The 16,115-nt window shown below is 45.8% G+C and overlaps 2 protein-coding genes across 2 annotated transcripts; both read right to left on the bottom strand.

Annotated features, from left to right (window-relative positions):
• Positions 1-11,475: 11,475 nt before the first annotated feature.
• On the bottom strand, positions 11,476-13,107 carry LOC140009621 (uncharacterized). The gene has a single exon (XM_072055707.1). The coding sequence runs from the start codon at positions 13,105-13,107 to the stop codon at positions 11,476-11,478; it is 1,632 nt and encodes a 543-aa protein (XP_071911808.1).
• Positions 13,108-13,157: 50 nt separating this feature from the next.
• LOC140009620 (uncharacterized) lies at positions 13,158-14,486 on the bottom strand. Its single transcript, XM_072055706.1, has one exon. It carries the CDS (start codon positions 14,484-14,486, stop codon positions 13,158-13,160), a length of 1,329 nt encoding a protein of 442 aa, XP_071911807.1.
• Positions 14,487-16,115: the final 1,629 nt, after the last annotated feature.

Below are 16,115 nucleotides of genomic sequence, written 5' to 3'. Positions count from 1 at the left end.
ATCATCTTTTGTGTGTTCGACACTTCGAATGAAGACAAATTAATTAATTCATCAGAAAGGGAAAAGATAAAGAAATGACGTTATAATTAAAAGTCGAGTGGTTCGTGTTAAAACGTATTAATCATAAGTAACCTACTACAACTACGACCTCCCAACTGTTATAATTTGTCATATGTACACACATGAAAATACGAACAGATGTACACACGAAGAGATATCTCTCTCCAGTTAATTAATTATATGAAGCTTGAGTTTCTTGTCGGGAGATACTTATTACAGCTTTCTAGTAGTAATAGAAACGTTAATGTTGTCGAAATGTGGAACTACTTATTTCAACTTCTAAAAGGTTTTTGTTGAGATGCCTTGAATTAGATTTTCGACCTTCGCTGAACTGTTCGGGGGTCTTTGAAGATTCAAGTTAAGGTGGAGATTTCTTATTGTACATATTAGTTACCGTGTCTGTTTTATTTCGGGTCTCGTTTTGGGCTTATTTTTGGATCCAGTCCGTTTGGTTGTATATATATACACCTTATTTTAGTCTGTAAACTATTCTGATTACAACCCTAATAAAATCTGATTTCTCCCAAGTTGTTCTTGTCTGTTCTTGTTTGTTCTTCTGTTCCGCTGCATCTATTATAACAGTTTTATTTTCGTTTAAAATCATGAACTTTGTAGAATGTCAAGAGTAACAGCTTTCAACGCAATGGTTCGAGTTTGGGAGAGTGATGGCAAGTGAAACTGGGTAGCAGCAGCGGCTAACTCTTCTCTTTTCTTGTTAACAGACGGGCAAACTATTGAGTCAGTCAACATCCGGTGATACTGTACAAAGGAAACAATAATGGGAATAACAAAAAGCAGTTCGGAGATAGCCATTGTTGCCCTGTTAAAGAAACATGTCTCATCAATCAAATGCTTCAGTTTCACAAGTCGGAAGTAGGATGGGTTCCAAGTACTTCAAAGTTCAAACATCTTTTTCTAGTTCTGGCATCAATGAATGGATACATACTTATTATTACTTCATATGGTTTCTTGTTGCTTTGCCAAAACAAGAAGAAAAGAAATCAATGATGGGGAAGTATGAGTAAAATGATGGGAAAACGGAACTAACCTTGTGTTCATTCTGAATACAGTTGGACCAAATGAATTGACCCACGTTGTACGCCATTTTAGAATGATAATGGTACAAAGACCTCGCGGTAAAGCTACAAAAATCTGTCAATCTGGTCAACGATACAGGCAAATATCTACGTACCCAAAGAGGCCACCAGTACTGCAAAACTCCAGTTTAAACTTTTGCAAAAACTTCTCACGTTATAATAACTACTAGTTTTTTAGAAACTCATTCATTATTTTGCTGTTATGTTTGTGTGTTTTTTTTTTCTTTATTAGATATAATAGTCATGTGTGTGAGTGTGTGTTTTTTCCTAATTGCACAAATAAACACGACTTTGAAATCAGGTTATCTTACATTCTTAATATAGCATTAATCAGTAAGTAATGCCTAAAATTCGACAGAACTAAAAGGCATGATTATTTAACATTTTTAATGTAGCATTAATAAGTAATTAATGCCTACAATTAGGTAGAACTAAAAGGCATATGGCTATACATGTCTCCTAATCAAGATTTCATATTGGATCCTATTCTTTTTGTTGCAATTCAGATGATTGTTTGATTGATAGATTAAAAGTGTTCAAGAATTGAGGAAGCACCAATGGTTTCTTTGGACAAAACATCATCTATTGAAAATGATCATGGACTCTCAATATTAAACAACTTTAAATTGCAAGGGTGAATATACATATTTTTTTATTTTTCTTTCTTTCTTCCCTTTTTTAGGCTGTTTATCTCTTCTTCTTTTTTTTGGAAATTTTGATAATTTTGGTTTTGATATTTTGTATGGGAGGCAACACTTTATGTGGTAAGTACGAGGAGTATGGAAGAAGCTCTTTGAATTTTCACTAAGATAATGGCTTAGATATATACAATATCTAATAATTTCTTGAGCTCAAAATTTTTCTTTTCTACTTTCTAGGTTCTTTGGATTTATAATTCTTAATTATTTGATGATTCTTTCTCTTACTTGGTTGATGATTTTTTTTTTTTTGGTAATCTGTATCATAAGCTGCAAAATTATAGGTTATTTTGTGTTCTTAAATCATGTGCTAAAATAGGTGAGTTTCTCTTTTTCTTTTCTTTTTTAATAAAAATGGTATTCAAAATCAAGAGATAGTTGGAAACTTTAAATAGTGAATTCCAAATCAACTTGTGTTTAAGGATGGTTAGAATAAAATGCTAAAAAATAACTGGTGGAACTATTCTATCAAATGGGGTGATAAACTCGTGCTTAGGGTTAGAAAATATGTATTTATTCAATCATTTTTTCATGCTCGAAAGAAAAAAGTTGGGCCTACTGTAAAAGTTCAAAAACTATAATCCATTGCTTAAATTGCATTTTTTTATGACGAAAGTTTATCCTTTGCAACAAAAAAAAATGTTTACATGGGGATCCTTATATATATATATATATATATTGCAAAACAGGTGGACCCTCTAACCATTTTAACTGAAGAAACAACCGGGCAACAGCTTGCAGAAAGTGCAAGGTTACATCGCCCACTCACCACTAATCTTAATTTGTGAAGCGGTCTTAATTTCCATGCAATAAACTTCGCAAGCGGAGTTAATTTAATTTTTTTTGTTGGTAAGAGGAGTTAATTTTAATTTGATGGTCCTAATTTTAATGTAATATATTTCGTACAATTGGACAGTTAACCACAAGCCAGTCTGATATCTATGAATTTTGCTCGCAAAAGGAAACGCACACCTGAAGAAGGAAATTAAACGCACACCAACCATTCCAAAAAATTTGTTACCCCACTAATAATACCAAATGCCCTCAAAGTTGGTGAAAATTACTGGATAACCCACTCCGACACAAGTGAATTTCCAGCAAAACCATTGCCATCCAATACCAAAAGACCAAAACGCCCCTCAAAGTCACAAGAATCACGGACATAAATTAGAAGAGAGCCGAGAGCCACCTGGACATAAGTGACAATGTACAACGAAACCACTGCCACCCATCATCAAAGGACCAAAAGGCCTCTCAAAGCCAGACAAATAACGGCATAACCGGCTCATCCTGCACTGTTCATAAGGCGTTGGACGCTTTATATATGTAAGATTTCCTTTTCTTTCATTATAAAAATTATTGCTACTATAGTTCCGAGAGACCGGAGTTCTGAGAGTGAAGTTCATTAGGCTATTTACGGTCAATATAGGCCATTTTAAAGATGTTGGACCCACCAAGGCCAAAGTCATGGCAACCTTAGGAAAATGAAGTAAATTCTAAACCTATCAACGATAATCAAAATTAAATATTTTGTTAAAGAAAATTGTCTTCTTTTGTTGATTTTAAAATATAATTCAAGTTTAAGGATGAGATAAACTTGACTATTGGGTGACTCTCAAAAATGTATTTTGTAGCAAAGTCTATTCAAATGGGTTACCAAACACTTTATAATATTCTAAAAATACTCAAAAATATGTTTCAAAAATACCTCAAAAAATAATCCAAAAAAATCTACAGTAAAAGTTTTTCATATAGTTTTTGAAAAACAACCCCAAAAACAACTAATCCAAACGGACTTGTTTTTCAGATTCAAAATGCTACAGTGGTGTTTTTGAAAAACAAACCCAAAAACAGCTAATCCAAACGGAGCCTTATTGTTTAGTTATTTTTTCAAATGAATTTCCATCTCCAAAGAATTCATTAAAAATAGGGGTAAAGTGAGACAAAAAAAATGGTTAGGGGGTAAAGTGAGAAATGAGGTATACTTTAAGGGGATTAATTATGATTAACCATTAATTAAATGATTGTGAGATGCATCCTCATAAGTCTTGGAGTCTCACTTCAAATTGAAAAAAAAAAATCCAAGTTCTTGAATTGTGCCGAAATTATTACGTAGTCCTATGTTCTTTTTCCCAACTAGGTCAGTGATAACAACACTAAATGGTAATTAGGTAATTGTAAATCTCTCCTTTGGCTGTTAAGTCTTTCCATTTTCCTCTTCCTTCTTATAAGGTTTAGTGTGACTCTTTTAAGAGAATAGAAAAGTGTTCTCTTGGATAAATGATCACTTCATGGTTTTGGAGTACTAACAAGTCAAACGAGTATATTTACAATAACAAGTCAAGTCAATGATAAAATTAATTTGTCCCAAAAAAAACTGATTTAATTAATTACAAACAAAATATAAAGAGTACAAACAATTAGGTAAGTATTTATAGACAATTCTTACTTCTTAACTTGGCTTATGAATCTTCACAGGTTCTTGTTGTCAGATTCAGCTCCTCTCTTCAGTGGATCCCCTCTTCATTTCTCACCATGCCCATCATAATTAGATACATGACATGTGTTTTATTTATTAGGAAGGAACACGGTCATCATTAAATTTGACTAATCCTAATCTTTACCGATAAATGAAATAGGGGTGTAATGTATTTATGTTATGCATTGTAAACAACGGAAAAGGGATCCACTGGAAAGAGCCAAATCCCCGGTTGTGGACCAGACCAATTCTTCTTGACTAAATCTTCACAGGTCCTATTGTTCATTAACTACACCACATTAAATACGATCCCCTGACTCATTCACTGGAATATTTCTAAACCCTGAAATGGTTTTGAAAATTAGGAAGCTCGAGACATGATATCTCATGAACGTATTCATGCATTTAAATGGTAGGGTACAACATCTCACCAAAGAAGCAAGGCACTGTAACCGTCCCTGTAACCCCAATAGAGAGCCACCTGGACATAAGTGACAATGTACAACGAAACCACTTCATCAAAGGACCAAAAGGCCCCTCAAAGCCAGACAAATAACGGCATAACCGGCTTATCCTGCACTGTTCATAAGGCGTTGGACGCTTTATATATGTAAGATTTGGGGGAAAAAATTAAGTTGTCTTATTTAAAAAAACCAACTGAAGTTATTAGAAGTTTTCTTTTCTTGAGAGAAAAAAAAAAGAAGAAGAGGTTATGAATTTTTTGGCAAACAATAAAAAAGAGATTTTTTTTAAAAGGAAAAAAAAAGAGCTATATATTGGAAGTGGAAGTTATTAGAATTTACTAAACTTAATTAATTATTTTTTGTGAATCTTTATTTTTGTGAGATTAAAATTGGAAAACTAAAAGATCACGTAAAACTTTAATATCAAACGCCCTCCTCATGCTTTATGTATAGAAAGGTGTGCAAATTAGAAAAAATTAAGTTGTTTTTATTAAAACCAATGGAAGTTTTATATTTTGAAAAAGAAAGAAGTTATGATTTTTTTGGCAAATAAAAAAATTTATTGGATGTAAAAATTATAAGAAGTTACTAAACTTAAGTAATTATTTTTAGTAAATATTTATTTTTGTGAGAATGAAAATAAAAAAAAATAAAAGATGACGTGAAATTTCAATGCCAAACTCTTTCCTCATACTTTTTTATATATAGAAAGATAATGGGTCTACTAGCTAGCAAGCTTGTCACATTAATCCATCTACCAACTCAAGCATAAAAGCAAGAACAAGTTTAAGATTCTCGATCACTAAATTTTCAAGATAATATCATATATATTTTGGGCCCCATACTTGTTATTTTCTTTCATGCACACTTGACCGTGGATTTAATTATATTTGGATGTATACTTCTTGGTAAGAACAAAATTAGCAGTTGGAATTCCTATCTAACTTAATGAATACTTAAAAGTAAGCTGCATTGTTTAGCCTCCTAATAGAGCTGAAACGGATGAATGTATCCAATTCGGACTTTCCCTGGAAGAAACGTAATCATCTGCTATAATATCTTCCCGCAGCATTGGCGTTTCTCGCTTTAGAGACTTCTCAAAGCTGCTACCTGACAAAAGATTTGTCCATGGATTGACTGGGTAGAACCCCTTGCGTCACCATTCCATGGACTTGCAGATTCTTACACAAATCACTTTTTTTTTTTTTTCCTTGCCTTGTAAAGACTCTTGTATCAGTAGAAATTGCTGCCTTTAATTTACAGGTACTGCCACAGTGATGAGGAATCGAACAGGAACAACGCAATTTAGTTCAGTACCATTCAGCACTCCTCCTATATAATAATATTATTATAATTTCGAAAACCGCTACAACCTCAAGAAAGGAGTACAACGCAATTTTCATATACGGTATTCAAACTTTGCCAAAGAGGAATATATATATACTGATACAAGTTCTAGGATGCATGCGTACATATATACTAGCAAGTCTTTGTTAGGTGGAGCGATGAATTATTCAGAATTGAGTTGATGGAGTTGGGGGAATTGTTTTGTGGCACGCGCTGTCGTTTCAGTTCGCAGCTGCTACAGCTAGACATTGAAAAAAAAAAAAGACAGACATGTTCTGGAGACTGCTCGACTGTCCATGATCTCTCAACATCCCGTAAATCAATGGCATGCCATAGAATCATTTGAGTTTACAATCTAACGTTTGATCGCACTATCTATCTGTACCGTGCCCTGGAAGTTCCCCGGCACAATGCAGAGAATATCCGCAAACATATAATTTGGTGGTTGAAAACATTTTGCGCTTGGGTTTCAAATCCCTGAAACGCCCCGAAGTTTTTGTTCCTTAGTCGGGCCTGGCAGATTGAATTGCTTCACAGTGGTTAACGGCACGAAGAATGATATCATAGACTCTTTTTTCTTTTCTTTTTTTTTTGGGTGGGAAAACCAGGGTTGGCCCTTTATGGTTATTGGATTTTATGAATTCCCAGCTTTGATTGAATTATACTACAAGTTAGTAGCTTGTGCAAAAACTTAACGAATTTTTTTTTGTTTTGTTAATAATTGAAAACTCTGTCCTATAATCAATTTCAATTAAATACGTTTAGATTATGAAACGTCGATCTGCCGCATCGGATTCTCTAAATAAACAGGTCTTCGTCTTTCGCAGCCTCTTACCAACTCATAGACTTGGCACGATGAGATATTGACACCATCATCATCATATGTACTGTTTAGATTTGACTATTTCTTGCAAAAATTTTAATTTCCCATAGTTACTCGATTGATCGATAAACCTTCCTATAATGACATGTGATGCGACTGCCGAAGTGAAGGTCCGACCTGCACGCGGGCGAGCTGCGGGGCTGAGTCCCCTGTAGCAACTCCGACGATCAAGTCAGATGAAGATCTTGTAAGTGAAAGAGTAGAGATTGTGCTATGAATAGCGTACCTTGTGCCTCTCTTTTGTGTAGTATTTATAGATGCTCAGGTAGTAGCTTCCTGGTAGGACAAGGAGTCCTTACTGGAGTGAATGACTCCTAGGGCTCCATGACACAAGCCTAAGGATGCGGACCTCGCAGCCCATCAGGTCCCTACGCCTGAGAGGCAGCGCCTGCATGGGCCGACCTGAAACCGTGGCCCAACACCTCCAGTCCGAGCTCGTGGGTCGGACTGGGCTGTTCGTGGCCCGGGCCGATATGCGTCTGGGCCCCACTACACTAGCCCCCCTCTAGTCTAGAGTCATCGACTGTGCGCGTGAGTCTAGCCGTCTTTCTGGCATCGCGTCAGCTCGGTGTGGGGCCCCTGTCTAAGAGTGGTGCACGCAACCGTCGCGTCGGTTCGCGTCAGTCACCTCGATCGTCACATCCGCCAGCTACGACGGTTAGGAACGGTTTCCCATAACGGTTCAAATAAATGCACGTCCCTTCATCTTCCCGCCTTGTGAGTTGTCTATAAATAGGCTTCTTGGGCGTCATTTTCACACCCCTTCCTTCATTTTGTCAGTTCGCTCCTCCCCTCCTTAGTTCGCTGTTTCACTTTCTTTCTTTCGAGAGCACGTCGGATCGCCCAGCTTTAGGAGTCCAGAGTCAGTTCGCGCTATCCTTAGATCAGCCTTTCATCCGATCTCCTCCCATCAGTAAGTTCCCCTTTTCCTTTTTATGTCTTCTTATAGTTCTGATAGTTCTGACGTCACCAGCTCAGCCCCTAGGCATAGGACGTCTAGCCCCATACTCTTAGATAGCAGCTCCTTCGATTCCTTTAGTTCTTCCCCTTCAATTTCATTTGGGCCAATACCCGCGTCTTCTTCCGTCCAACCTCCTGTTAGAGACATGAGCCCAGTGGAGCGACCTGCCCAGCCCCTAGTTGGAGCTGCTGAACAGGCAGCTCCGATCCAGACGGCAGCAGGGACCTCGGGAGGACCTAGTGGCGACTTCGGAGAGGTCGACACTATCCCCCCAGCCCTGGAGCAAAAGGACGTAGACGTGCTGGTAGAAAAGTACGAAATCCCAGCCCATTTTGAACCTAGGGCTGCCCACCCAGGAGAGGTCGCCAGCCGACCTCCTCCCGGGTTCGTGGCGATCTACAGGGACCAGCTAATGGCTGGCCTTCGCTTGCCTATCCCTGATTTCCTTTTCTTTATCCTCACTTTCTGGGGCATCCGCATAACCCAGGTCATTCCCAATGGCGTCCGCTCCATCATAGGTTTCTTTATCCTATGCCGTGCCTTAGAAATCCCATTTTCTCACGACCTGTTCCTCTTCCAGATGAAGGTCAGCGGGAAGGTGCCTGGGTGGTTCTATTTTGCCCGCAGAAGTGGAGCAAAAACCCCCACCCGTGAACTGTTCACGGGAGCACCTTCCTCAATTAAAGACTGGAAGCGTTACTTCTTCTTTGTGAAGAACCTGGGCTTCCCCCCTGACCTGGAGGGCGGAGTCTCAGGTCTCGGATCCACTTCCGTCCCCGCTCCCTGTGAACGAGCTCAACCGGCTACTCAGCTCGGAAGAGAAACTGGAGGTGAAAGAGTTCAGCAATGCCCAGCTTTGGGCGGCGGGGCTGATCCGAGCTAATACCTCAGATCCCTCGCCTGAAAATAAATCCTTATCGCCGGACGAGCTGACAGCCTGTAATCGACCTGGACCTCAGTCTTTCCTTTCTTCCTCTTTTTTTTTTTTTTAATGCATCTACTGACCTTCTGATCTTCTTCATGTGCAGTGAAGAGATTTTCTTCACTTCTGACCATCGGAGGCGCCAGCACTCCGGGCACCACCCCGCAGCCCTCCGCAGCCATCCCGGCCAGCTCGGCTCCGGTTCCACCGCTCCAGCCAGCTCCTGCCCAGTCCTCTAAGCCCGTAGAGGCTGAAAAAAAGAAGAAGAAGAAAACGACCGCCAAGAGAGCCAGGGTGGAGACGACCTCGTCCCCAGCTCAGGAAGAGAGGCCGACGCCTGAGCCCGGTCAGGACGTCCACTACGGTGTGAACACCGCCGAGGAGCAAGCCCGGGCCGGAGCTCCTCCTAACCTGTGGCAACACCGGAGCTCTACCCTGCTGTTCGACCCGCAGACGCGGTTGGTCACGCACCAACATCCAATGCACTTCTGTCCCCAATGGAGGCTCTCCATAAACGATCGAGCCCAATTTCCACATGTAGCCAGGGAGCTCGCCCACGGGGCCATCCTACCGCGAGACTTCAACTTGGTTAAGGCCACGGAGTCGTCCGACCTCCTCGACTACTATTACACAGGCGCGGCTCAGGTGAATGTGGTCGGGTCCGAGCTGGCAAAGCGCTACGAGAGCCTGCTCCCCCTGATGAGCGAAACAAAGGCTGCCAACGAGAAACTGCTAAGCCAAAACGAAGCAGCCGTGGTCGAAACTGAAGGTCTGAAAAAGCAGCTCGCCCAGGCGCACTCAAGCTTCGAACTGGAACTGAAGAAAAACTCCGAACTGTCCTCCCAGCTGAAGGAGGAGCAGAGAAAGAGCGCGGAGTTGTCTGCTCAGATCGAGGCGGCCAGGGCCGAAGGTCGCCAAGAGGGAGTGCGGACCTATCTCAGGTCGACAGACTTTACGAATGACCTGGCTGCCCTGAACACCCCCGTGCTTCATCATGGGTACTCCCTGGCCCTGAAGGAGGTGCAAGAGCTGGGTCTGCCTGGATTCGACCTGGGAAAGTTCACAAGCTACAACCCCCAGGCTATCGAGCAAGTGGACCGTCTGGTAGAGGGCTACACGCGCGGGCGCAAGCTGGCCGACCTGGTGGCGGACCCCCTACTGCCTGTGACCACCCCCGAATCCGAGCAGGAGGAAGAAGAGGGGGAGAACTAGAGTAGGTCGTAGGATAGGTCCCGAACTGTTGGCAGGCAGTTCTTTTTGTACGAGCCTTGCTCTGCCCCCGCTCAATTTCTTTTGTGTGAGCTCGGCTCCCTTTTGAACAGTCTTGATGAATTCAATGAAAAGCCATTTGCATAATTTTGCTTCATACTTAGTTTTATTCGACAAACTTTGTCACAAGATACACCCGTTCGGCCCGATACCGACCTAAACGAGCTACTCTAAGACAGAATAACTTGTTATCGAAATACATCAACATTAATCGAAGTTTTGACCTTTAGCCGAACTGTCATGTGCGAGCCTAACGAAAAATCCTCAGGTTGGAATTGTGCCAAGTACGAGGGACCTCTTCCCCGCTGAGGTGAGCTAACCTGCAGTATCCAGCTCGGTCTGCTTCTTTCACCACATAGGGTCCTTCCCAATTTGGACCCAGCTTGCCAGTGCCCTGAAGCCGACTTACGCTGTTCTTCCTCAGGACCAGGTCCCCTGGCTTAAAAGCCAGAGGCTTTACCCTAGCATTGTAGTGTCGCGCGATCTGTCCCTTATACTTGGCCATGCGTATAGCTGCTTCTTCTCTCCTTCCTTCCAGCAAGTCCAGGTTAAGACGCAGCTCCTCTTCATTGTCCTGAGCTATGAAGTTCTGAACCCTGTTCGAAGGAACACCTATCTCCGCCGGGATCACAGCCTCTGCTCCATAGGTCAGCACGAAAGGAGTCTCCTGAGTAGCAGTTCGGGGAGTGGTTCGGTAAGCCCACAGTATGGTCGGCAGTTCGTCTAACCACCCAGTTCGGGCGGACTCCATCCGTGTCTTTAAGCCGTGCAGTATGGTCCTGTTGACGTTTTCGACCTGGCCGTTTGCCTGAGGGTGGCCTACCGAGGTGAAGTGCTGCCGGATTCCGAGCTCCGTGCACCAACCTTGAAGAGCAACGTCAGCGAACTGGCGTCCGTTGTCTGAGACCAGGACATGGGGTATACCAAATCGGCAAACGATGTTCTTCCAGAGGAACTTCTGCACCGACCTGCTGCTAATGGTGATAAGGGGCTCGGCCTCCACCCATTTGGTGAAATAGTCTACAGCCACAACCACATGCTCATAACCCCCTGGAGCTCGGGGAAATGGACCCAACAGGTCGATTCCCCATTGGAAAAAAGGCCAAGGGCTCTGAAGAGGGATCATCTCCTGAGTCGGGGCGTGATGGATCGGCGCATGCAGCTGGCAGGACTTGCACCGAGTTACCAGCTCAATCGAATCCAAGAACATGGTCGGCCAGTAGTAACCAGACAGCATTCCTTTCTTGGCCAAAACCCTCGGGCCGACGTGGTTTCCACAGATGCCCTCGTGCAGCTCACGCAGGATGTAGTGTCCCTCTTCCGGAGTAATGCACCTCAGCCACGGGCGTAGGTAGGATTTCCTGTAAAGCACCCCCATTTGAGAGCTCGTATCCCCGCGACCTGAGGAGGACCCTTCGCGCCTCCACCCGGTCTTGAGGGAGCTCTCCACTAGCTAAACACCGTACAATGGGATCCATCCATGAGCTCACTACTTGAATAACAGACAAGTCCACCTGGTCATACGCCCGATTTCTGACGACTTCCACCAAGACTTCTTTGTTCAACGTGCCAACCGAGGTGGAAGCTAGCTTGGACAGGGCATCCGCCCTCTTATTTTGGCTCCGAGGGACCTGCTTGAGCGCGAATACTTTGAACTGGGCCCTTAGCTCATGCACTTTGGCGACGTACCTTTTTAGGGGCTCCTCCTTAACTTCGTAACTTCCCCCTACCTGGTTGACTATCAACTGTGAGTCGCTGTAGACTTCTATTGACTCGGCCCCCAACTTCCGAGCTATCACCATCCCTGCGACCAGGGCCTCATATTCGGACTCGTTGTTAGAGGCCCTGAAATCAAACCTTAGGGCATAGGCCAACTCATCCCCCATAGGGCTAGTCAGGAGGAGCCCTGCTCCGCATCCTTCCTTGCTTGACGACCCATCCACGAACAGGGTCCAGACTGGAATGATCTGATCAACTTCGCCAGTGGCCTGTTCGATCTCGACAGCCTCTTCGGCATGTTCAGCCTCCGCTGCTTCTCCGATCTGTCCGGCCTGAGCTCCCTTTGTGGCCTGCCCGACCTTGACATGTCCCTCCGCCTGCTCGGCCTCGAAAGCCTTGGTGGCTCGCTCGACCTGGGCAACTTTTTCGGCCTGCCTGGCCTCTGCCACGCCTTGGGTCGTTCGGGACTGGGTGGTCTGCGTGGCCTCGACAGCTTCTCCGACCTGCGGGGCCTCGGCTGCGTCTCTGGTCCGTTTGACCTGTGGTTCCGGTTGTCCGAAGGAGACCCCTTCGGCTATAAAATCTGTCAATGCTTGGGCCTTAATGGCCGTGCGAGGTTGGTAGCCGAGGTCGTATCCGGACAGCTCCACGGCCCACCTCACCATTCTCCCTGAGGCGTCAGGCCTTGAAAGAATTTGCTTGAGTGGCTGGTCGGTCATAACCACCACAGGGTGAGTTTGGAAATATGACCTGAGCTTCCGAGCCGCGTGAACTAACGCCAAGACATATCGCTCAATCGAGGTGTACCTTGTCTCCGCGCCCTGCAGAGCTCGGCTGACATAGTATACAGGCTTCTGGACTTTTCCTTCTTCCCGAACTAGTACCGCACTGATCGCCTCCTCCCCTACTGCTAGATAGATAAATAAGGTTTCTCCATACGCAGGAGAGGTCAAGGACGGCAATCGCGCGATGTGGGCTTTCAGCTGGTCAAACGCTTGCTGACACTCGGGGGTCCACTCGAACTGAGGGCCTCTTCGCAGGGCCCTGAAGAAAGGGAAACCCCGAACTGCAGATTTCGACAAGAACCTGTTCAAGGCCGCCATCCTGCCAGCTAGCCGTTGAACCTCTTTTATGCTTCGGGGAGGAGCCATGTCCATGATGGCTTTTACCTTGTCGGGGTTAGCCCTTACTCCGTCTTTTGATATCATGTATCCAAGGAACTTGCCCGACCTGACCCCGAAGGTGCACTTCTTGGGATTTAGTCGCATCCGCGAGCTCCGTAGGACGTCAAAATCTCCCTGAGGTCGTCGACGAACTGCTCCTGAGTTCGGCTTTTCACCAGCATGTCATCCACGTATACCTCCATGTTTCGGCCGATCTGGTTTTTGAACAGCTTGTTGACCAGCCGCTGATAGGTCGCGCCTGCATTTTTCAAGCCAAATGGCATGGTGGTATAACAATACGTACCGTATTCGGTGATGAAGGCAGTCTTCTCTTGATCCTCCTCATCCAGAGCTATCTGGTGATACCCTTTGAAAGCATCCAGAAAGCAGAAGATCTCGTACCCAGTTGTTGAGTCGACCAGCTGGTCGATGCGAGGGAGAGGGTAGCAATCCTTCGGGCAAGCCTTATTCAGGTCGGTGAAGTCCACGCACATCCGCCAAGCCTTGTCCTCCTTTTTGACCAGCACCGGGTTGGCCAGCCAGGTCGGATAGTGGATCTCTTTCACAATTCTAGCCTCCAACAGCTTGCCCACCTCTTCTTTAACGACCTCGTTGCGTTCAGGTGCAAAGTTTCTCTTCTTCTGTTTCACTGGCCGGATGCTCGGATCCACATGCAGCTTGTGGACTGCCAGTTCGGGAGGAACTCCTGGCATGTCATCGGCACTCCAAGCAAAGATCTCGGCGTACTCCTCCAGGAGGGACTCCAGGGCCCTCCTTACCTGCTCGTTTAGTCCAGATCCCGCCTTAACCACACGATCAGGTCGCTCGGGGTTGACAAGCAATTCAAGTAGATTTTCGTCCGTCTCCAACCTCTCCTCCTTCTCAGTAGGCTCCCAGGGCTCCAGAAGGACTGTCTGCGCCACCAGCTTCTCCTTACCCTTGAGGGTTGCAATATAGCAGGCTCGAGCTACCTCCGGGTCCCCCTGCACCTCGGCCACTCCCTCGGGAGTGGGGAATTTCATGCTGAGGTGTAAGGTCGAACAGACAGCTCGGAGCGCGTTTAGGGTTGGACGTCCCAATATCATGTTGTAGGAGGACGGCTCCTTTACCACCGCGAAATTTACCTGAACAGTTCGGCACCTTGGTGACTCCCCTATAGTGACCTGGAGGGTTATCATTCCCTTAGGCCTTACCGGTGGACCTGCAAACCCTATCAAGGGGGTACGAACTGGGATGAGCTGTTTATCTTCCAGCTGCAGTTCTCTGAAGGCCTTGTAGTACAACACATCGATGGCGCTCCCATTATCTATGTACACCTTTTTTACCCTATAGTTACACGTGACGACCTCTATCACAATTGCCTCGTGGTTATTGGAAGCTAGGGGTACCGCATCCTCCGGCCCATAGATGATCTCCTCGTACATCTTTAAGCGCTTGTTTGAGCTCTCCCCACTGGGGGGAGGTCTGTTATTTCGCCGAGCCGAATGGCTATCCCCTCCAGCAGGTCTCCCTGCAATAGTGTTGATCACCCCCGCCAGAGCCTGCTCCCCGCGTACCGGAGTCCGCTCCCGAGGACCCCGAGGTCGGTCGTGCGAGTTGGGCGCCCGATCTCACTTGAATCCTCCTTGCTTCTGATCAGTTCGCCCTTCGCGGACGAACTGGCCAAGATGACCCCTCCGGATCAGCTTCTCAATTTCCTTCTTAAGGTGGCGACAGTCTTCAGTGTCGTGGCCCACATCTCTGTGGTACGCACAGTACAGGTCCTGATCCCTCCTGCTTCTATCCCCGGCCAAGGGTCGGGGAGGTCGGGATAGCCCTTCCTGCTCCATCACCGCGAGGACCCGAGCTCGGGGGGCGGTGAGGGAAGTCCAAGGCTTGTCTGCCCCTAAGGGTTGGCTTCTAGGCGGGTGGTCATAGGTACTTTTCCGCCCTTGGTCACGTCGCACGTCCCCCTGGTCAGTTGTCCTTCTGCGCTTGTCATCCCTCTGCCTCTCCTGGGCGCTCTTCAGGCGATTGGCCTCCTCAGCGTTGGCCTTCTCATGAGCTCGATCCAACATCTCCCGAACTGACTTGGGTGGTCGCTCCACGAGCTCGGTGTATAACTTCTGCTTCCGTAGCCCGTTAATGAAGGCAGCCATGACCACCTTGTCATCTCGGTCGCGGACCTGGAGGGATTCGTTATTGAACCGCACCATGTATTCACGCAGTGACTCCTCGACCCTTTGTTGAATGGTCATAAGATGAGCGGTGCTTTTGGAGAAGGCTCGTGAAGAAACGAACTGTGCTGAGAACAGTCGCGCGAGCTGAGTGAAAGAACTAATCGACCTGGGGGGAAGTCCCTGGAACCACTGCCGAGCCCTTCCTTCTAGGAACATCGGAAAGGTCTTGCACCTGACCGCATCTGCGGCCGTTTGTAAGCGCATCTGCGTCATGAATACGAACAGGTGGTCTTCCGGATCCGTAGTAGCGTCGTAAGGTTTCATGGTTGGAATTTTAAACTTCGCGGGCAGTTGGTATTCCTCGATGTCAAGCGCAAAGGGGGAAGCAATGTACCTGTCCGCCTCCGGGTCAAGCATCAGGTCCAGCTCGTCCCGTACCTGTTGTCGCTCCCTCCGGGGGGAGAGCCCCCGGACGGGCTCCGGATGTTCAGTTCGGGAGTTCTTGTGAGATGGTTCCACGACCTCGACCTGCTCTCGCGTGAGTTCCCGACGCGCCCGTTTGGCCCCGTGATTGGGGCTCCCAGTTCGGGACTCTGACAGGTCGGCTCCTTGGACCTTAGGCTCCTTGTCGAACTAACCTCCCGACTGCCCTTTGAGGTAGTCCACGATCGCTTCGAAGGTGGGCAGGTTTGCCGCCACCGTTTGCACCAGCTGTTCAGGCGGAATCCGTGAAGGCCCCGCCCCTGCTCCCTCAGGTGTCGGATCCCGATGAGAATTTAGGGGGGCGCTTCTCTCCTTCCCCTTAGATGCACCAGCGTTCCTTTGAGACCTTGTTTTCGGCATGATTCGCGAAGAAAAGTAACGTGTTCCCACAGACGGCGCCAATTGATGCGA

Source organism: Coffea arabica, chromosome 6e, assembly GCF_036785885.1.
Source record: "Coffea arabica cultivar ET-39 chromosome 6e, Coffea Arabica ET-39 HiFi, whole genome shotgun sequence".
Classification (NCBI taxonomy): Eukaryota; Viridiplantae; Streptophyta; class Magnoliopsida; order Gentianales; family Rubiaceae; genus Coffea; species Coffea arabica.
This window is presented reverse-complemented; position numbering and strand designations above follow the sequence as displayed.